General features: G+C 49.5%; 4 protein-coding genes across 4 annotated transcripts; all 4 read left to right on the plus strand.

The window, feature by feature from the left end:
• The first annotated feature begins 4857 nt into the window (after window positions 1-4857).
• LOC101785147 (BOI-related E3 ubiquitin-protein ligase 1) lies at window positions 4858-7888 on the plus strand. The gene is made up of 5 exons (XM_004951956.2): window positions 4858-5013; window positions 5135-5260; window positions 5394-5553; window positions 6061-6413; window positions 7054-7888. The coding sequence occupies exons 3-5, from the start codon at window positions 5406-5408 to the stop codon at window positions 7606-7608; spliced, it is 1056 nt and encodes a 351-aa protein (XP_004952013.1). The 5' UTR covers window positions 4858-5013; window positions 5135-5260; window positions 5394-5405; the 3' UTR covers window positions 7609-7888.
• A 2008-nt stretch (window positions 7889-9896) lies between these two features.
• Window positions 9897-13640, plus strand: LOC101785547 (probable polygalacturonase At1g80170). Its single transcript, XM_004951957.2, has 5 exons — window positions 9897-10540; window positions 11946-12074; window positions 12167-12337; window positions 12448-12758; window positions 12861-13640. Exons 1-5 carry the CDS (start codon window positions 10205-10207, stop codon window positions 13435-13437), a joined length of 1524 nt encoding a protein of 507 aa, XP_004952014.1. The 5' UTR covers window positions 9897-10204; the 3' UTR covers window positions 13438-13640.
• A 334-nt stretch (window positions 13641-13974) lies between these two features.
• LOC101785955 (probable pyridoxal 5'-phosphate synthase subunit PDX2) lies at window positions 13975-17048 on the plus strand. Its single transcript, XM_004951958.4, is given in 8 exon segments — window positions 13975-14213; window positions 14322-14449; window positions 15274-15361; window positions 15462-15535; window positions 15663-15854; window positions 16449-16546; window positions 16645-16748; window positions 16751-17048. Coding segments are annotated over 8 exon segments (765 nt in total). The 5' UTR covers window positions 13975-14158; the 3' UTR covers window positions 16777-17048.
• Window positions 17049-18269: 1221 nt separating this feature from the next.
• LOC101786366 (protein TRI1-like) lies at window positions 18270-20220 on the plus strand. Its single transcript, XM_004951959.3, has 2 exons — window positions 18270-18674; window positions 19778-20220. Exons 1-2 carry the CDS (start codon window positions 18408-18410, stop codon window positions 19898-19900), a joined length of 390 nt encoding a protein of 129 aa, XP_004952016.1. The 5' UTR covers window positions 18270-18407; the 3' UTR covers window positions 19901-20220.
• Window positions 20221-20248: the final 28 nt, after the last annotated feature.

Below are 20248 nucleotides of genomic sequence, written 5' to 3' on the forward strand. Positions count from 1 at the left end.
TGCATGACTGCATTCCCCATCTCCATCCGGAGCGAGGGAGAGAGATATAAACAAAGGATTATCCTTTTTTTTTGAAAACTAAAAACAAAGGATTATCCAAGCTGGCAATGGCATGCATGGATGGATGCCAATTGGCGATTGCTAGGTACTTTACCAGTGGCCATGGCGTCGCCCTAGAGATTCTCCGCGGAAGAGACAAACGCGGCTATCAAACGCCACTGACTGCCGTCCGCCGTGCCCAACGCCCATGGCCCAAGGGGGATGGGTTCTCGCTGCCCGCTTCGCCTCGGACTCGGAGGAGAGAAAGGAGGGCCCCTGGATGGACCAAACAATGAAACGATGCCAACGCAAAGAAAGACGCGTGCTGAGTAGTGCATGCCTCGGACTCGGGGAACGTGCCCTGCCCCGGCGGAGGCTGCTTCGGCTTGCCGGCTTGCTGCTTCCTTGCAGCGGACGCCGGACGAACGGAGCCTTGTGCAGGTGAGTTGCTTGTGATCATCCGCCACGCCGGGGCCCGGAGCTCTCGCCGTCGGATGGTTGGAATCGCGCGCTCTGATCGAGTCACCAAGGAATATGCACAGCATGCGGCTAGCTACGACCACACGTCCACACATCGCACCGGCCGGCTAAAACCCAAGGCTGCTTTCGGGGGCGAGAGCGAAAGCGAAAACGAACAAGTTGGCTGACGGCCGGGGACCAAATGGATCGGATCGGACGGCGTATACTGCGCTTATTCTCCCTCGCTGCACTGCACGCGCGCGCACTACCCAGCAGCAGATCGAGAAAGAGAGGGTGCCTTGGGTTTCATTTCAACTCCCTCCGTTTGGACGGTAGCACCCGTTGCCGAGCGGGGTCGTACGTAGATTCCAATTTCTTTTCTTTTCTTTTAAAAAAAAAAGATTCCAAATTCCATGGCGGTTTCATTTCCAGTCCACGGATCTCTCGTAATCAGCGCGCAGCCATACGGGGTGCTAGGCTGGGCTAGGCTCCAACGAACTACTCCTACGTTGCTCTTGCCTCGTAATAATCAGCCACCTACTACCGTGTCATCTGTCCGAGAAATTCCAGCAGAGCAGGTCATCAATTCCATGCGAGTTTGACGGCTTGTTTAGTTGCCCTGAATTTGTATGTCCAAAATTACTGTTGTAGCACTGTAGCACACTGTAGCGTTTCGTTTGTATTTGTGAATTATTATCCAAATATTGACTAATTAGGCTTAAAAGATTCGTCTCGCAAAGTACAACAAAACTGTGCAATTAGTTTTTGATTTCGTCTACATTAATACTACATGCATGTACCGCAAGTTTGATGTGACGGGAAATCTTCTTTTTGCATAGTGTCAAATTTGGGAGTTTGGGTGGAACTATACAAGGCCTGAGCAAGGAGCCACGTACAGAAAGCTAGCATCACGAGCTGGTGGATGCATGGAAAACAAAAGCTAGCTAGCGCACTCACACACAGCAGGCACAGCTTCTCTATACCCTATAGCCTATAGGCGCACCGAGGTCAAAGCGGCCAAGACTGAAAGCTGCCTGCGTGAGGAGGAAAAAAAAGAAGAAAAAGAAAAAAGGGATCTATCCTAGTGCTGAATGCATGAGCATGACTGACTCGGCCGTATGGGCCGTGCCGCCGCCGTGGGCAATCTATCTACATCCATCAGCTGTCACGCTCTCCCGTACCATCTCGCTCGCCGTCGTCCTGGGCTCCTGGCCCGGTCACGTCTTCCCACTTTCGATTCGGCATCCTGGACTCGTCGTATTTTAATTACTAATTCCTCCGTTCCAACTTATAAATTATTTTAACTTTTTTTTATACCTAGACACATAACGACCTAATAGGGTACGTGGATGTTGGAACCGACGTGGCATGCTATCGATCCATCTAGTCGGACCGGATCCACATTTAGGGCTTCTCCAAATTGTATAAGATTGTTGATAGCTCATAGTTGATGTGGGTTCCATGTACATACTATCTTTGAAGATCGTGTTGCGAGAAAAAATTGCATCGAAAAGTGAGTGAGACTATCTCTTTCCTCTACACTAGTCTCATGCTTATTGTACTATTTAAATAGTAAAAAATTGATTGATGTAGCTCTAAGCACTCCTACACTCAAAGCTAGTGCAACTCGCTTCTGCCAACCTTGGGCCAAGTTACGTTGCATAGCAACGCATATGCACGGTGTATTGTTGTATTGGTGCGCTCCTCGTGCATATCCTAAAAAGCTGACGTTAACTCTGATTTAATTTTATGCTGCGGCCTGTAGATTAAGAATGCAGGTTCAGTACGTGTCAGCAGCCACCGCCCGCCAGCAACGCCGCCATGCATGCACTCCCCGCATGCTTTGCTTGCTCGGCCGCAGCAGCCCGCACTACGCGGCAACCGTCGACGCTGCCTGCCTTCGCGCAGTGATCTTTTCCTCAAGGAAAGTTACAAACTTTCCCTCATCGATCCGGCCGAGAGGTGCATGATGCTACTGGCTGCATGACAGCTTTTTTCACCCTCCACTCAAAAAGGACATGCCACATGCTTAACACCCTCGCGAGGAGGTTAATTAGTAGGAATACGTATTGGAATATTATTTTATCGTGTGGTATTTGCTTACGTTTGGTCATTCGTTTTCTTGTTGAGGGTTTTTTTTAAAATGCTTTTGGTGAAATAACGAGTCATTCGAAAGTGGAAACTCACCACTTGGTGGACCGAGTGAGGCCCATTTGTACTGCTACCTGGGCTCGCACGGAGCCCAATTTTTATGGGTCTGTCGATTCGATGACGGGCTTAATTTGTACTGGATGGCCCAGTTACTTACTTTCGCAGCCTTCTTAAACGTATCGTTTAAGATTTTCCAACCCAACCCCCCCCCTCCCCCCCCCCAAAAAAAAAAAAAAAATTGGAGGGAGGAGGAAGAAAAAAAATCTTCCGAAGTGAAGAACTGATCGGGCATTGAGCATTGCCAGCCTATACGCGCTTCCCGAAACAATGTAGTAACCACTAGCCAAGCCGTGAGGCCTCCTCCAATTGGAGGTTGCATATGAGCTAGCTCATAAAATATTTTTCTCATATTTTAATAGGAGAGAAGAGCTATCTTTTGATTAATAGATAGTCTTATATACGCACTTCAAGATTATATGGGAATGATATGTGGGATCATTCATATTATAAGCTATGTGCTAAAAATTAGATCATTGAAAAGGTTGTCGGATCGTTTCCTAGAGTGGTTAGAGCTAGGTGGTACCTTGTAACATTGGAGAAGGCCTGGCGACCTTACTTGACAACGGGCCTACAAGCACTTTAGTCAACGAAAACGACCGGGCCCGTCAAGCCGTGACGACCTTACTTGACAGCGGGCCTGACCGACGTGACTTGAAATGGCCATGACAAACTAACAGTTTGACACAATTCCAAAAATGAAAAAGGCAAAAAAAAAATCCCTCAACAACAATCAAATAGAAGTCGCTGAAACTCGAAAGGATCGATCAATCGATCGCATCTCACGAGCACCAAAAGAGATTTCAAAGATGAGACCAAACTGATATCGAGAATAATCAACGTAACGACGATGCCACGCACCGCCGATTCTCGTATAGCCATGCACAAAACTTATAAGTAGATTGGAAGGGATGGGAGGAGCAGCTAGTAGTGTACGTACCTCCAGGCAGTATCTCGGACTTCATACTGATCGGCCGTCGCACTATGAACCCACTCAGCCGCCGCCGCCGCCGCCGCCGGACTCGATGATGCGTACCCAGCTGCTGGTGATGACTCGATCGATCGGAATGGAATGCTCAGCCTCCTGGACGACGGCGACACGATCGAGCTAGGGCGCCGGTGGAGCGCAAGCAGGAGGAGGCAGCAGTGCCACGACCTTGTTGTGAGCTAGCTAGCTAGCGTCCGTCGCCCGTCGCTCGCTCGCTGGCATATAGCATCACGCACTACGGCACGGCACTGGTACAAGCTAGTAGTCTGCTACTGCATGCCGCTGCTAGTTGCCGCGTGCCGCAGCGCGCTTCGCGTGAGCCCCCCGCGCGCCGCGCCCTGCCGAGTTGCCGTCGCCGGCCGCCTCCTCGCTCTCTCCCTTCCCTGCCCGCAGCGCATGCAGGGTGTTGCGTGCTCCAGCAAGCCACGCACACGGAAACTGCGTTCTCCCCGGCCTCTGGTTTTCCTAGCTCCTCCTTCCGCTGTTACGGCATGCCTCCGGGTCCTCTGCTGAAATCTGGCTAGCCTGAAGGAAGACTGGCCAGCTAGTGACGTTCCGACCTCGACCTGGAACGCGTGACGCCGTCCGTTCCGGCGGTTGCAGCTTGGATTAAGGAAGCCTATGGAGGGGTGGGGGGGACACTGGCCCTGGATTCGGGTGCTGCTGCATTGCTTCCGTTGCTGTTGCACTGGAGAGTGGAGGACGCGTACACCGCGCTCCTTGTTCATTCACTGTTCAGAAAAAGAAGGCATTTTCCTGCTCACATGTTTTCTTTTCTTTTTTCTTTTTTGAGGAAAATGCTCACATGTATCCTGCATGCATCGTCACTCTTCTTGGGTTTTGAGAGGAAGGCAATTATGCTAATTGGAGGCCCAGATCCATCGATCACAAGGAACAACAAGCCGAATCCACAGGCAGACCAAACGGGCTGGCTCCAGAGGTCAAAACTTACGACACCGGCCCAGCAGCACTCTGCCTGGACCTTCTTCATTACTAGTGGGCCAGCCCAACTACCGGCCGAAACAGAAATTCGTTGCGGTGGGCCCGGTGACGTGGCTCGGTGGCGTGCGTGGCAACCGGTTGGAGCCGCTCCTCGCCTCCTCCTACTCCTCGCGCTCCCTACTTTTCCTTCCTTCCTCTCCCATTACTTGCTTTCCTTGCGCGCTTTAAAATCACCTCGGGCGTATTAAAAACCGGCAATAAATCGCGGAATTCCCAACGCTCTCGCCGCGGCGGCGGACTCCCCAACCCAAATCCCCCCATCCGCCCCCGCACCGGCACGGTCACCGGCTACCGGCGGCGGCGGCGAATCCGCTTCGGTGCGTCGCTTCCCTCCCGTCTCCCTTGCCCCCCAACCCCGCCGTCTCCGCCCCCGCCCCCAAATCGCATTGCGGATTTTCGGTTCCTGATTTTTTTTGGTCCTCTGCGTTCTTTGATCAGGGGCTCGCGCGATCGGATCGGCGCGGGTTCGGCTTCGCTTGAGCGGCGCGGGTTCGTGCCCGATCGGAGGGCGGTGGCGGCTACAGCGGCGGCGTCTCTGGCGTAATCTGCCGCGGCTTCCTCCTGGTAGGGGGAGATTTTTTTTATTTTTTTGCAATAAATCCGTTGCTGCTTGCCCTTGTTACTCGCGTGCGTGGTGATTGGAGGTGTGGATTCCTGCGATTTATTTACCCCCGCAGCTTCTGTGTGTTCCTCGCAGGAGAGGAGCGGAATGGACGGGGAAGCGTTCCGGGTGGGCGGCCACTTCGGTTCTTCGCACCCCTCTGGAGCCATGGAGGATCCGATGCAGAGCCAGAACCAGTTCCTGTTTAACGCCAGGCCTGCGCCGCTGCAGCTGCAGCTGTTCGGGAGCCCCGCGGGTAAGATGGATAACGCGTCTGTCTGCTTACTCGTTGCTGCGTGATTTTTTCTGAATCTGAACCATTTACTAGCAGAGTTTTTTTAGATGAGTAGCGGATTCGTTAGCGAAGGCTATGGTGATTCCATTTGGTTTTGGCTACACGAGGAAGACTAGTTTTGCCTGGATAGCACCAATATTGGTGCATTAGTTCTATGATCTGATCAGAGTAGTCATTTTGACGATTTTTATATGTAATGACTGGGTAATATCAGCAACGCAAGTACAATTTTATCTCACAAAAATGTTTATCAGAGTAGCCAATTTAACAACGATCTTATCGGTGAAAACACCCTACTTGCTAGTATTCATTGCATTATCCTGGCTCTACCTTGCTTTATCATAGACCTACACGTTACCATCTATAGCTTCAATGAAACTGGTTAACTGAACTATGCCTTGTTACCACATCAGTACATCACTTAATTTCCGTCCCCTTTTCACTGACTGTGAAATATCGTCAATGCAGTCCCCGCGGTTGGTCCTTCTGGTTATATTAATTACACTGGAAACAACCACCTTTCTGTTATGAGCCAAGCAAGGAACACAAACATTGATACAGGGAATGAGAAGCAGCTGAAACTTCAGATGTCCTTGAACAACTATCATCAACAGGATGCTGATCAGTTGGCACATGTCGGCAATCCAAGTGCTGTATCAACCGGTCTAAGGCTTTCTTATGAGGATGATGAGCACAACTCGTCTATTACATCTGGCAGTGGTAGCATGTCCTCGTTGCCTACCACGTTGCCTCTTCTTGATGATCTTATGGCTGAAATTGATAAAGAAAACGAGGAGATTAGCTATTACTTGAGACTTCAGGTAAAATTCAATGCAAATTTATCCATTGACCAAATCCCTAGATCTAGTGTTTTATGGGACAGTAAGGATGAAATAAACCAAGTAGGACTTGTTTATCAAAAAATAATAAAGCGGCCATTCCATCATGGAAACACTGGCCTTACCACAATGCCTCTCGTTGATGATCTTATGGCTGAAATTGACAAAGAAAACAAAGAGATTAGGTATTACTTGAGACTTCAGGTAATATTCAATGCAAATTTATTCATTGACCAAATCCCTAGATCTAGTGTTTTATGGGACAGTAAGGATGAAATAAACCAAGTAGTACTTGTTTATCAAAAAATAAAAAAGCGGCCATTCCATCATGGAAACACTGGCCTTGCCATTCCATGTTGAAATGGTTGAGTTATCCAGATATGCTGTTGTAGTTTCTGGTAAACCTTGTAGTTGTAGGTAGAGCATCATAATGCACTGATTCTCCTGTAAGTTATATGCTTGTCCCTCTATGTTAAGGTCTAGTTTACATGTTACTGATGTATCGCTTGCTTCTAACTGTTCAAAGTAACTTGGCCTTTGACCATTAAAGTCTCTGATGGTGTTTGAATCAACTGACCTCTGCTGGTAACACACTCTCACATTGTGTCTCTTTTTCCCACAGGCTGAACAGATTGGCAAGCAGATGAAGGAGGTGAACCAGCGGCGGATGATTTCTTTCCTGGCAAATCTTGAACGGGCGGTAGGAAAGAAGCTGAGGGAGAAGGAACTGGAGGCGGAGGCCATGAACAGGAAGAGCAAGGAACTGAATGAGCAGATCAGGCAAGTCGCCCTGGAAGTCCAGTCGTGGCAGTCAGCTGCTCTGCACAACCAGTCGGTCGCCAACAACCTGAAGAGCAGGCTGATGCAAGTGGTGGCGCAGAGCACCAACCTGACCAGAGAAGGCTCCGGCGACAGCGAGGAGGACAACGCGGCCTCCAGCCAGAACCCCAACGCCGGGGCACCCGGATGCTTCTTCCAGTCCAGCCTCCTCGGGGGCCGGAGCACGACGGCAACCGTGGGGCTGGGGGCCTGCAGGTGGTGCGGCGGGAAAGAGGCGTCGGTGCTGGTGATGCCGTGCCGCCACCTCTGCCTGTGCGCAGACTGTGAGAGGGTCTCCGACGTGTGCCCTGTCTGCCGGTTCCCCAAGAGCGGCAGCGTCGAGATCAACATGTCCTGACAGGAAATCCTATGTACGTCAAAGCGCACTGGACGAGCAATGATATACACAGTAACTAGATGTAAGCGTGTTCCAACGGTGGTGTACATGTTAGCATGCTTTTTTTTCATTTTCTTGAGAAGTTCTGGACTTAGTCCAGGTGTAAGGTCACCTCACCTGCTTGGGATCTCAGAAGGTAAAAAGGGATCAGGTTTGCATCTTGCAATCCATATGCATTCCACATCGCATCCTCTTTTATCATGTGGTTTTACTGATGCATAAAAATGGCTTTTACTGAAAACATCTTTGGTAGGCTTTGCTAGCATGTCTGAAATGGTGAAAGGCTCTCATTTCGTCAACACTGGGAGGTAGCAATGAACAATGTTGCCATGTTTCCTTAGGTGTATGCCCTAGAAATGAAGATGATGATGAGCCATCTAGTCTTTTTTTTGTTAGTTGTTTCCGAAAAAGGAATAGAAAAGAAAAGAAAACCAAAGTGGTGAGAAGAATCTTGATAGGTAGGATTGCAGTTGCAGCAGGAAGGAGCAATGTGTGGAGCATGGGCAAGCTCAGCACAAGCAATGCAATGTGGCCGCTGGCGGGGCAGGCAGAGCCAGCCAGGGCCCTTGTGCGAACGGAAAGGTAGAGTGCATCTCAAGGTAGCGCCTGGCCTCCTGTAACTGCTGCACCTGGACGCGTACCTGAGGGGGGTTGAGCTGTGCGGCCGCCCTGGGCCACCAAAACCAAAACAAAGGGGCTCCCTCCCAGGTACAGCAGGCTGTGTGTAGGCCCAAAGGACGAGCACTGCTGAGCAGCGTAGGTCAGAAGGAAGCCACGCGAGTCCCTGCTGAACCAACAACGCGATTCGCTGGCCCTCTGCCCGAGCTGCGCAGCACGTGCGACTCCTCTCCTCCTCGCGGCGTGATGCTCTAATCTGATCTCACCCGCAGCGTGCCGAAACGGCGGCAACTCCGTTTTCTCTGACGCCGACGAACTTGGCGAGTCACCTATTGTGCGCCCTATGCCTTAACGCTAGTGTAGGTTATCAATTGGTGTTTGATGATCAATACTTTGAGCCTTTGATTAATGGTGATCAAAGTTGCCCATTCTCTGCTGCATGGTAGAAAATTGATAGACTGAACATTGGTTAGGGTGAATATTGTTTGGATTTGTGAGTTCCATTTGATAATCTATAATATTCCTTCGAGTTCATTAGGTACTTATTTTTAGCTTTGCTTTAGTTTTCAATTACCGATGTGTTTAAAAATTTGCAGAAGTAAACTTTAATAAAATGTATATGATTTTGTGGTGCTATTTTTGGATGCACTTTAAGTGTTTATAAGTACATTTCATTTATATATTGTTGCAGATGCTGCAGGACCTCAATTTTTTGTCTCGATCAGGGCCACCAAAACCTTAGGACCGGGCCTGGCTGCCATAACAGGTTTCTGGTTCAGCTTGTGTGGCTGGATGCTCGATTCAATTGTTGTTTGAATTCAGCTCGAAATCAGGCCAAATTTTGTGGAATCCTTCGCGGTCTGGGACTCTGGATCTAGTTCGATCCGGTGGCTAGTTTCAGCCTGTGTGGCTGGACGCTCACTTGTTTGGATTCAGCTCGAGCAGGCGAGATATCATCTTTAATATCCTTTACCAGTTCTTTGAATATGGGGACAAACGAAGAGCTGTGGCGAACGGTTGCAAGGAATGGAGATCCGCTTGGAGCCTTTTGGCGTTTGGCAATGGAATTGCATGGCGGATCCGCCGCAATCATGAACAGCCGCATGGCGTTCGCCACCTGGTTTCGGAGCATCGGTAGCGGTAGCAGGCTTCACCCACCTTTCGGTTCTCGTGGGATCCCTGAAACAATACGCATGTCGTAGGCCATCACCATTCATAGAAAAGCCACAACCAAAACTGACCCCGATGATCCTTCTGCGAAACGGCCGTTCGCACATGCTCGGTTCCGGAAGCGAAGGTCGCCAGTTATCACTCCGATAACATACATACATATGCCACCAATTTTTCTTACCAGTAGTCATCACAGTGCCAAACTTTTCCTGCATAGCATGGCCTTCACGCCTTGAAATGTCGCGTGCACACATTATGACTCACGGCCAGGAATTTGGCCATTTCTCATCGCTGGAGGAGCTTATCCAAGCCCTACCACTATTAGCATTGCCTTGCAAGGAATTGCATTTTGGAAATAAGTAGATGGATGGATGGATACAAGATGGAGGACACCACAAAATGATGGGAAAATGCCAAGGGAAAGGAAAGGAGAGGGGCCTTCCCTTTTGTTGTTGTTGTTTTTTTCTTTTTCAGAGGATGAGTAAAGCATAAACCACACCTCCCTCTGTCGCACGCACATTTTATCATTCACTTGCACTTCAAGTCCTCCTCTGTCCTCGCTCGTCGTCCTCTTTCTTCCTCCTACTCGATCCATCCATCCATCCATCGATGGCCTCTCTTTGTCAGCTCGCGCACAGCTCATCCATCAGCTCCATCTCCAGGTCTCCACTATAAACCGCCACACGCTTGCAAGCCAAGGTGTACCGGTCGTCTTCGAGCCGCCACCATTAGACAGCTTCAGAAGCTATAGGATCAACCAGGCTGTGCAATGGGGGCAGGGAGGAGAGGCGGCACGAGAGCGACGACGCTGCTCTTGGTGCTTCAGGTCTTGTTCGTGGCCGTGGCGAGGGCGGCGGTGGGCGGCGGCGGAGGGGAAGACGCCGGTGAGAGTTTCCTGAGGTTGTGGTCGGATGGAGGTGAAGAAGCTGATGGACAGCAGGAGGATGTCTTCAAGTGGGATGGAGAGGAAGACGATGACGACGATGAGGAGGAGGGCCGCATCATGATGTGGGGGAAGGGGACCGGGCGGCCGCCGACGTGCCGGAACGTGGTGAACGTCGACAGCTTCGGCGCCGCGGGGGACGGCGACGCCGACGACACTGAGGTGAGTTCATCTCTGCTGCTGCTGCTGCTGCTAATCATCGCTCTGCATGTAAGCACGTCCGAGTGTTTGGCACAATTCCATCACGGTTTGGGTGCAAGTAGTGGTGAAGCTCGGTGATGACACTCCACAGTAACAAGCTTTTCAGAAGCGTTTCCAGTAAAATCTCACCTTTGATCCCATCTTTTTGACTCCAAATTCCAAAAGCTCAGCGGCATACGTAAAATATAAATTCTGTCTCGAGAATGGCAGCAACTGATGATGATTAGAGAAGAACAGAACACAGTTTACTCATCTTGACGCGTTAGCATGATTGAACAGAAATAGGCTTGAGCAGGTTGTGCTAGCGACCTATATTGCTTACAAGTCTAAATCTCTTCGAGGAAGGAGATCATGAAGTGTATCCATTTTCGTGATGTGCATCCCAATCATGAGGCCTATGGATGGGTACATGAGTATGTCTTGTACGACGCTAGCTTGTGCGTCCAAAACGTGTGTCACCGATAACTGAAAGCATTTTTTCTTTTGCAACACGCAACCCTTTCTTCTTTTGCAATTAATAAATAAGCCCAAATCAGCTTCTTTATAAACATAATCAGTATAGCTTACTTGATCTGTCCGAATGATATTACGAGTCAAACAGAATCGAGCCGCTGGATCAGATCAGTTGCTTTCAGGATCAGTAACATATGCATGCACTGACAAAACTGACGGTGGCATAGATGGGGAGCAGTAATTTCTGTCTGAATTGTTTTGCAAAGCGTTTAAGTTTAGCTTAGATTTGTCTGAATGGTTCGCATTTTGAATCTCATCTCGTGTACTGATCAGTCAAAGAAAATGAAACGAGACGCGAGACAGATCAGTTGCTTTACTTCGAAACATCGGACTATGTATGACACGTTGCTGTCAGTGACAGTGGCATGATGAGAGAATATGTAGGGATCCAGACGTTACGATTTTCAGGAAGCCACACTTTCCATGTGATGATGGGCTTTGCGGCTTGCCAGTCAAGAACGGGAGATCTGATGGCGACGCCTCCAGGCTCCAGATGCTCTCCTCCCCCCCATGCTTCCTCGGCGGTTGCTTAGCTTCATCACTCTCTGACGACCCATCCATCACCCGCATGCAGCGTGCAGATCTCGCCGGGAGATTCTTCAGTGCGTCAAGAAACGGGATGTGATCTGCATCCGATGCACGTCTTGCGTCTCCACTCGATCGATCGATCACTTGCATTTCTTCCCCGCTTTATTATGAACAATCGATCTACGTTTTGAGCAGAGTTTTCTGAATAATTTACGCGCGACGAACTTGCGCCCATGAATGGGTTTTGATTGAACGTCGTTGCGTTCGTGCTAAAGCTAAAAATACTGGCAACATTCATGGTGACTGCGGCGGCTTTGGTTGTCAGGCGTTCTCGAACGCGTGGAAGACGGCGTGTTCACTGGAGAACGCGGTGTTCTTGGTGCCCGCCGGCCGCCGCTACAAGGTCGGCGCCAGCACCTTCATGGGGCCGTGCAAGCCCAAGATGATCATCCAGGTGATACATGAGGCAATGAACATTGAACAATAATGGTTCATTTCAGAAGGTCCAGTGAGATCAGTTGCAGTGACTCGATCGTTGGCGTGCAGATCCAGGGCACGATCGTGGCGCCGGAGGAGCCGTCGGAGTGGGACCCCCGGAGCCCCCGGCTGTGGCTCCTCTTCTCGGGGCTCGCCGGCGCCCGCATCCAGGGCGGCGGCGTCATCGACGGCTCCGGCTCCAAGTGGTGGGCCAACTCCTGCAAGATCAACAAGTCCAACGTACGTTGTTCCTCACCGTTCCAAATCATACATTCAGAGAGCCAGATCGATCGAGTTCTTCCATTGCTGCTTCTTCATGTCACTGATCGAGTACTCGTGCATTATTGCAGCCGTGCAAGGCTGCTCCGACGGCCGTGACGATCGACTCGTGCCGCGGCGTGCGCGTGAAGGGGCTCCGCGTGCAGAACGCGCAGCAGATGCACCTGACGGTGTACCGGTCCCGTAGCGTGCGCGTCACCGGCGTCCGCATCGACGCCCCCGAGGACAGCCCCAACACCGACGGCATCCACGTCGCCGAGTCCACCGCCGTCACCATCCAGAACTGCCGCATCGGCACCGGCGACGACTGCATCTCCATCGTCAACGCCAGCTTCAACATCCGCATGAAGAACATCGACTGCGGCCCCGGTCACGGCATCAGGTCAGTCGAACTCGAAGTCTTCATGTTCTTGTTCATGGCTGCCTCTGCCTGTCTTTAGCTGTGACTGATGCTTGGCCATGGCGACTCCGGCGGCGTTCGCAGCATCGGGAGCCTGGGGAAGGGTGGCACGTTCGCGGCAGTGGAGAACGTGGCGCTGGACACGGCACGGATCAGCCGGGCGCAGAACGGCGTGCGGATCAAGACGTGGCAGGGCGGCGCCGGCTACGTCCGCGGCGTGCGCTTCTCCAACGTGGTCGTCGACGACGTCGACCACCCCATCGTCATCGACCAGTTCTACTGCGACGCCGCCGGGGGCGCCCCCTGCCGGAGCAGCACCGCCTCCGCCGTGGCGGTCTCCGGCGTCGCGTACCGCAACATCAGCGGCACGTCGCGGCGCGCCGACGCGATCAGGTTCGCCTGCAGCGACGCCGTGCCATGCACCGGCATCGTGCTCAGCGACATCGACCTGCGCCGCAGCGATGACGACGGCGGCGGGGAGGTGCAGACCGTCTGCAACTGCGCCGTCGGATTCGACTACGGCTGCGTCCGCCCCGCCGTCGACTGCCTCCGCAGCAGCACCTGCGGTGGCGCGCCCGACGACCACCCTGACCACGACGACGACAAGGAGAAGGAAGCGGCCGAGACGACGCCGGCGCCCATTCTCCATACCGAGCTGTGACGAGCAGCTCGAATGTGCTCGTTGATCATGGCTCATTAGATCTCATTCTTCGATGCTAATGCTTGCTGTAATGCTGTTGCTGAGATCAACGTACTTAGCAGTCACTTTTGACACCAAAAAGTTTGTTACTACTAATTAGTGGAAGTAACCTTGCATGCCGTAACTTTCATTCTTGTTTTACCGCGTGGTGTACAAATCTAAAATCTTACAGCAAAGCACACACTCTCCGGTGCTTGATTTTACCGCGGCAGCAGGCCGTCGGATCCCCCTTTCCACCCACCGGCAAAGATTGGCGACAGTCAGCCCAGCAAGGGAACGATTAGGCGTCCCGGCCCAGTTGACCCAGATCAGCCCAGAACATGTTGTGGCCTACCAGTCTCCGGCCCGTCGTCTCGACAACGTGCCCGCTGCGGTGGGCCCGGACCGAACGGACGGCGCTGATCTCCCCACCGACGTGGGCGATCGGACGGTCACGAGCGACCTACGCCTACCTCCAATAGTTTTTTCTGTGGCAGTGGGCACGTGCTCCGAAACGTTTCGGCGGCCTATCCCCGTGTAGCCGCCGCCGCCTCGGCGACGTGCGGCTTCTTCCTCCCTTCCCCTTCCACTCCCCGCGACGTCACCAACCCACCTCCACTCCACCACCACCAGCCGCCTCTCCTCCTCTCTGACCCACCAGCCCACGCGCCCCGAGGCGGAGGAGAGGGAGGGAAGGGAGGCAATGGCGGTGGTGGGCGTCCTCGCGCTGCAGGGCTCCTACAACGAGCACCTGGCCGGTACGGAACCCGATTCCATCTCTGCTCCACGCGCTGCTTGCGGATGGCCGTGTCGTTGATTTCGCTGTGGGGGCGTGTGTGTGTGTGTGTGTTGTGATTGGGTTGCAGCGCTGAGGAGGATCGGGGTGAGGGGGGTGGAGGTGCGCAAGCCGGAGCAGCTCCTCGGCCTCGACTCGCTCATCATCCCCGGCGGCGAGAGCACCACCATGGCCAAGCTCGCCAACTACCACAACCTGGTGGGTGGGTCCTTCTCGTTCCCTTTCCATTTTTCTTCCCGCTGATTGGTTGGTTCGTCGATGGCATCGCCCGTGACTCTGTGGGTGCTCGCGTTGATTGGCGAAAACAAAGGATTTGGTTGGTGACTTTGGTGTGTGTGGAACTGTGGATTTGGTTTCCTCACGAAGTTGATTATGGAGTCGGAAATGAGCCATGGCTATGCGCTATTTAATGGATGCTAGAAAATAGAAAAGCAATATGAATTGTCATAGTGGTTGCACAACATGGTCTTTGAAATTGATGAACACAACGTTGAGCAACTCGATTTTGGTGTGGCTAGGCTAGGGGAACACTTCTATATCACAATTGATGCAAGTTTTTCCTTAATTTCTCAGCTTCTCAGGGCAATACTGGTTCCTTGCATTGGTCAAAACTTCAAACATAAAAACTGAAGAAAAAAAAGAGAGGAAAATAAACTAGAACAAAAGGAAAGCAAATTTTGCTTGCTTTCATTATCGTTCTGCTTGAATTTAAAATTTCTCATATGGAAAGGATGATTATCCTTTTGACCCCACCTTCTGTTCAAGTAACAGGGGTTGTTGTGTTGTGGGCCAATGCTGGTTGCCTCCGATTAGGGAATTTTTTTGTTCTCTTGGCTTCTCAGTCAGTAAATAGTTTTCATGTGCTGGTGTCCACTACTACACGTTCCCATGAGATAGTTTCCAAGTAAATAGTTTTACTAGAGAGTGCCACTTCCTGAACTTCATTCCTCGGATCGTATATTAATTACCTGCCTATTTTCTTATATATAGCTTGCAAAATATCACTTACATCTGCTTTGCAGTTTCCTGCACTTCGAGAGTTTGTCAGTGGTGGAAAGCCTGTCTGGGGAACATGTGCTGGGCTTATCTTTCTTGCAAACAAAGCAGTAGGTGTGTGGGTCACCGATTTTTAATTGCTGTTTTTTTTTGTGTGTGTAAACCAGTTAACCAGATATCGAATGTCATGACAGTTGAATAGCGTTACTTGCAGGGCAAAAAACAGGGGGCCAGGAACTTGTTGGAGGACTGGATTGTACTGTCCACCGTAACTTTTTTGGGAGCCAGGTAAATTTTTTGTGCCATGTTGTCTGTCTGATGGACAGATTATGGAGTTGTGCATGTTGAAAGGTTTTGTATATAAATAAAAACAAATGTGAGCACCATGTTTGATTGCATACTGTTTCTTTTGCAGCTTCAAAGCTTTGAAACAGAGCTTTCTGTGCCAAAGCTTGCAGAGAAGGAAGGAGGGAATGATACATGCCGTGGTGTATTTATACGGGCACCTGCTATATTGGAAGCAGGTTCAGATGTTGAAATATTGGCTGATTGCCCTGTTCCTGCTGACAGACCCAGCATTACAATATCATCTGGCGAGGGTGCTGAGGTTTGTTTGTCGCTTTCTTGACTATAATACTGGAATGGCCTGCAAATGATGTGTTCCGGTATCTTTCAAGTAAACTGGACTTTAGGATGTGCGCTCATTTTTTCTTCTCATATTATTCTTAGTTGCCTTTAGTCCTTGAATGATCAATGAATATGGCCATATCTGGGAAAGCAGTTACAGTCAGATGTGGGCATACGTACATGTCGCTTGCTTATTATTCTAAATGCGGTCTCTGCCTTCTTGTGTAGCCCTTATAAACATATGAGTAGGTTTTGACACCTGAGAAGATAATTGTAGCTCATTGCAACCCAAATATTCCGAAAACCGCCTAATGAGTACTGCTATCACATCTCTCTCCTGTTTGTCAGTTTAGGCTCTTTTTAGGGCAACTGGTCTGCTAAAGCATCCATTAAATGGACTTTCCAGTCACAGTGTCATTTTCTTGTTTGTTGGCTTCCATGCTTGCATCAGATGTCTTCATCTGATCGTACCTTTTGGGTTCTGGCCAAGTCTTTTTTTCTCGTTGAAACAAAAACATTTGTGTTGGCAGTGTTGCAATCCTTATCCTCAACTGACCAGCAATACACTTGGCAGGAAGAAGTGTATTCCAAAGATAGGGTAATTGTTGCAGTACGGCAGGGGAACATCCTAGCAACTGCTTTTCACCCAGAATTGACATCAGATTCCAGATGGTAAACATTTTCCTTCCATACCATATCATTGATTTGGCCATTGGTTTAGCACTCTTGATGGTGCTGACTCTGAAGATCTTGCGCTATACTCCTGATAGGCATCGTTACTTCTTGGACATGGACAAAGAATCCCATGCAAAGGCCTTCTCCACGCTATCATTATCGTCATCTTCAACGGACGCTGAAGACCTGCCAAAGAATAAGCGCTTGATCTGCCCATTTTTGAGTAATGGAAGTAGAAAGAAAGAGGTCAAAGGATTGAAGAAAGGAAGATGAAGAAACTGACCACATTGTTTTCCTTTAGCTGGTTACGAAAACAAACAGCTGGGCATCTGTTGTGCTCAGTCCATATGTGTCACTTGGTACAAACTGTTACCACCCAAAATAATGACGGTGTGTTGTACGCAATTCTTCAGATAAAAGTGCTGTGGAGATTGTAACCTGACTGTGCAAAGAAGCTGCTCAGTTGAATATATGATATTTCCCCCATTTTTTCTACAGATGACCAGAGACTAACGTCTCCATCTTGTAGACCATGGTGGTACCCTTCCCCCCCCTCCAATTAGCAAGCTACTTGATGGAACTTGTTAATTAAATTCAAATGTTTGGCTAAAGACTGATGTCAGAGCAAATAAGGGAGGGTCGAAATACTTAGGCAATTCAAACATGTATTTTGTATGCTTTCATTTACGAGCGACGGACTTTATTATTCGTAAAGTGGAATGTCCCGTTCAAATTTGCGCGATAAAAGCCATAAAAACGTCCTGATTTGCCGCTGCTCAGTGCTGACCGTCAGGGCCGGCTCAAAGGCTTTAAGGGCCCTTGAGCAAACTAAAAAGTAAAGGCCCTTTAACCTAAATATTTTTTTTCATTTATAACATAAAAAAAGAAGAAGTAGTACTCATAATGTGCACTTGATTTTTGAGAAACAATGTCGATACTACAAACTAAAAGAGCAGCAAAATGAAACTAGTATGATTAATTGATTACCTCATATAAGAACTAAATGACTCTATCGACAAGAATGCTTTAATGCTTAAAAAACTTTATCATACATTTTTTATGCAAAATCGTTGGGGAATAGTGTCGAGATTTCGCAAAAAAATATGAAGAGTGAGGCAGACGATCATAGATTGGTTTGCTAATTTTCATTCGATAGGCGCGTCAGGGACAGATACACGCGGAACACCGATTCGTTTTCGGGTAACGGACTGACGGCGTCCGGACGTGATAGTGTAATAATACCAGGCCTGCTGGGCCTCGTTGCTTCTTATGTGGCAGGTTGTGTATATACATACGTATACATACATAGACAATTATGTATAGAATCTTAGGCCTCGACCTTGGCCGTCGCCCCTAATGCCCTGGGGTCTAAGCCGGGCCTGTTGACCGTTACTGTACCACCTAGGGATGAAAACGATCGGAAATAATTGAAAACGAAATTATATTATCGGAAACGAAGCTCGATCGATCCGAAATTTACCATATTTTCTAAATCAAATGTGAGAAATATAATGTAGAGGTGAAAGCGATTAGAAATATCAAGTTTTATGTTTGGGTAGAATCGTAAACGAACTCTTTTTTTTTTTTTGCCCGGAAACGAAGATCGGTCCATGCAGGGACCAGTTTGTAAAACTAAATTAGTTCGAATCAAGAGAAGTTCAAGGTCCTAGGTGCAAAAGCGCCCGATTTTGCTCCCTTGGTTCCTCTCCCCACCCAGCTCACTCCGGGCCCCAAATACAAAACGCTCGAGTCCTCCGTAACCCTAAACCCCCAAAACCCTCGTCGCCTCCTCCGTCCATCCATCCAATCCCAATCCTCGGGGCGAGCGCGCGCGGAGAGGGAGAAGATTCCCACGGCGATGGCGGCGGTGGCTAGGGTTTTCCGCGGGTCCCGGTTCCTCATGTCCCCGGCGGCCGGCGCGGCGGCGGCGGCGGGGGCCAAGAAGGCGGCGCCGGCGCCCCAGGTCACCAAGGCGGACGCGACGGCGGCGAAGGAGAAGCGCGGGATCATGAAGCCGGTGCCGGTCTCCGAGGAGATGCGGAGGTTCGCCGGCGGCGCGCCCGAGCTCGCCCGCCCCCAGGCCGTCAAGCTCATCTGGGCCCACATCAAGGCCAACGGCCTCCAGGTATGCTTTTCGCTTTTGACTGCGTTGTGGTGGATGCCAATCTGGTTTCCCTTGCTTCTAGTTTCGTGATGTACCAGATGTTGTCGAGTTGTATTGGTTGGATTGGGATTTTAGGGGTGAAGAAATCCATTTTTGTGGGGGTTAGGTTAGGGTTTCGTTGGGCTAATGATCCTGTTGGCGAGGTTAGGTTTTCCGAGAGAGAAATCCATCGGACCTAATGGTGATAACGTATTTGGTAAAGGTTGTTGTCATTTTTATTACCCTTTTTGCTTTTGGATCCAAGTGTGTGTTGAGACAGTGCCAAAAGGTTCAGGTCAACCTTTCTAGTTCAGAAGCTTTGGTGATCTCAGCGGTACCTGTTATTTGGGTGGGCACATTTGTAGCTTGTAGGCCCAAGTGTGCCAAGCCTTGTGCTAATAGAAATTAGCAACTCTCCAGTTTGTGTTTGTAGTTGATATAGTCAGTTACCTAATTCGTGGTTCTTTTTGTAGAATCACTCCTTCATAACCTCATAATGTTATTATGTCGCGTAATTTACCAATGTTATTGAGGTGTACTTTTATGTGATTTGAGCCTTTGATGAAGAACAGATCAGGGTCAATTGCTGTTCAATTTTTTCCATCCAGTTTTGATTATCTAGTTCATCTATACCTGACAAGTTAGACAAAGACGCTAATGTTTTCTACAAATCTATACATATTTCTGTAAAATTAGCAACTGGACAAAGACGCACATGTTTTATACAAATCGATGCATAATAGTTTTGTGGAGCTGTGTTGCAAGGCCAAGTACTATTATGTAACAGGTCCCATGTGTTTCGTATGTTCTGGTGGTAGCCTTATAATGTACATAGGAGATATTTGTTTCACTTAATATTCTATTTAACTGTGGTGACATGACCTGCTTTCCTGTATCCACTCTGCACTTGTACTGACACAGAATAAATTTGATTAGAGTGTGCCCTATTAGAGTATTAGTCCTTTTTGCTGCTATATTATTATTATTTTGCAGAGTACTTGTCTACACTGGCTGCCTCATTATATCGATGTTTGCTTCAAACAGTTTGTGTCCTGTACTGAGAAATCGCTTTTCATGATTTGCAGAACCCCGCAAAGAAAACGGAGATCAACTGTGATGCCACGCTCAAAAGCTTGTTTGGTGGGAGGGACAAGGTTGGGATGCTGGAGATCTCGAAGCTACTGAACCCTCACTTCCTGAAGAACTAACAAAAGCAGCAGATGGATCCAGCGATAGTACTTTATTGGATGGCCAATCCATGTTAAGTCCAGGTTCCACTAGGTAGTTAAGCCAAAGTCATGTGATGGCGTCAAGACTTCAGACTTTGTTGAGCGGTTGGGTTTGGGGTGTGATGCATGTAAAAAGGATTCCCAGTGTTGTGGTTGCTCTTGTGATCCTGCAAGGGCACTGGTGTGCACAATGATGTGGGAAATGGTTATTCGCTAATGGCACATCTTCCTAATCGTATGTTTATGCCTATCTTGTTGCAGTGAAATGATTGTGATCAAGTATTATGGTCACTTGCGTGCCATTGCATACTTGGGAAATTTACACAG

The sequence above is a fragment of the Setaria italica genome, chromosome I, assembly GCF_000263155.2.
Source record: "Setaria italica strain Yugu1 chromosome I, Setaria_italica_v2.0, whole genome shotgun sequence".
In the NCBI taxonomy this organism is placed as follows: domain Eukaryota; kingdom Viridiplantae; phylum Streptophyta; class Magnoliopsida; order Poales; family Poaceae; genus Setaria; species Setaria italica.

What these genes read in the sequence shown, in the direction of transcription:
- LOC101785547 (XM_004951957.2), top strand. Translation starts at nt 10,205, where the DNA reads ATGGGGGCAGGGAGGAGAGGCGGCACGAGAGCGACGACGCTGCTCTTG. An exon ending in GCAAGATCAACAAGTCCAAC is followed by an intron (nt 12,338 to 12,447) that starts GTACGTTGTTCC and finishes GCATTATTGCAG; the next exon opens with CCGTGCAAGGCTGCTCCGAC. An exon ending in GGCCCCGGTCACGGCATCAG is followed by an intron (nt 12,759 to 12,860) that starts GTCAGTCGAACT and finishes CGGCGTTCGCAG; the next exon opens with CATCGGGAGCCTGGGGAAGG.
- LOC101785147 (XM_004951956.2), top strand. Translation starts at nt 5,406, where the DNA reads ATGGACGGGGAAGCGTTCCGGGTGGGCGGCCACTTCGGTTCTTCGCAC. An exon ending in GCTGTTCGGGAGCCCCGCGG is followed by an intron (nt 5,554 to 6,060) that starts GTAAGATGGATA and finishes TCGTCAATGCAG; the next exon opens with TCCCCGCGGTTGGTCCTTCT. An exon ending in GCTATTACTTGAGACTTCAG is followed by an intron (nt 6,414 to 7,053) that starts GTAAAATTCAAT and finishes TTTTTCCCACAG; the next exon opens with GCTGAACAGATTGGCAAGCA.
- LOC101786366 (XM_004951959.3), top strand. Translation starts at nt 18,408, where the DNA reads ATGGCGGCGGTGGCTAGGGTTTTCCGCGGGTCCCGGTTCCTCATGTCC. An exon ending in TCAAGGCCAACGGCCTCCAG is followed by an intron (nt 18,675 to 19,777) that starts GTATGCTTTTCG and finishes CATGATTTGCAG; the next exon opens with AACCCCGCAAAGAAAACGGA.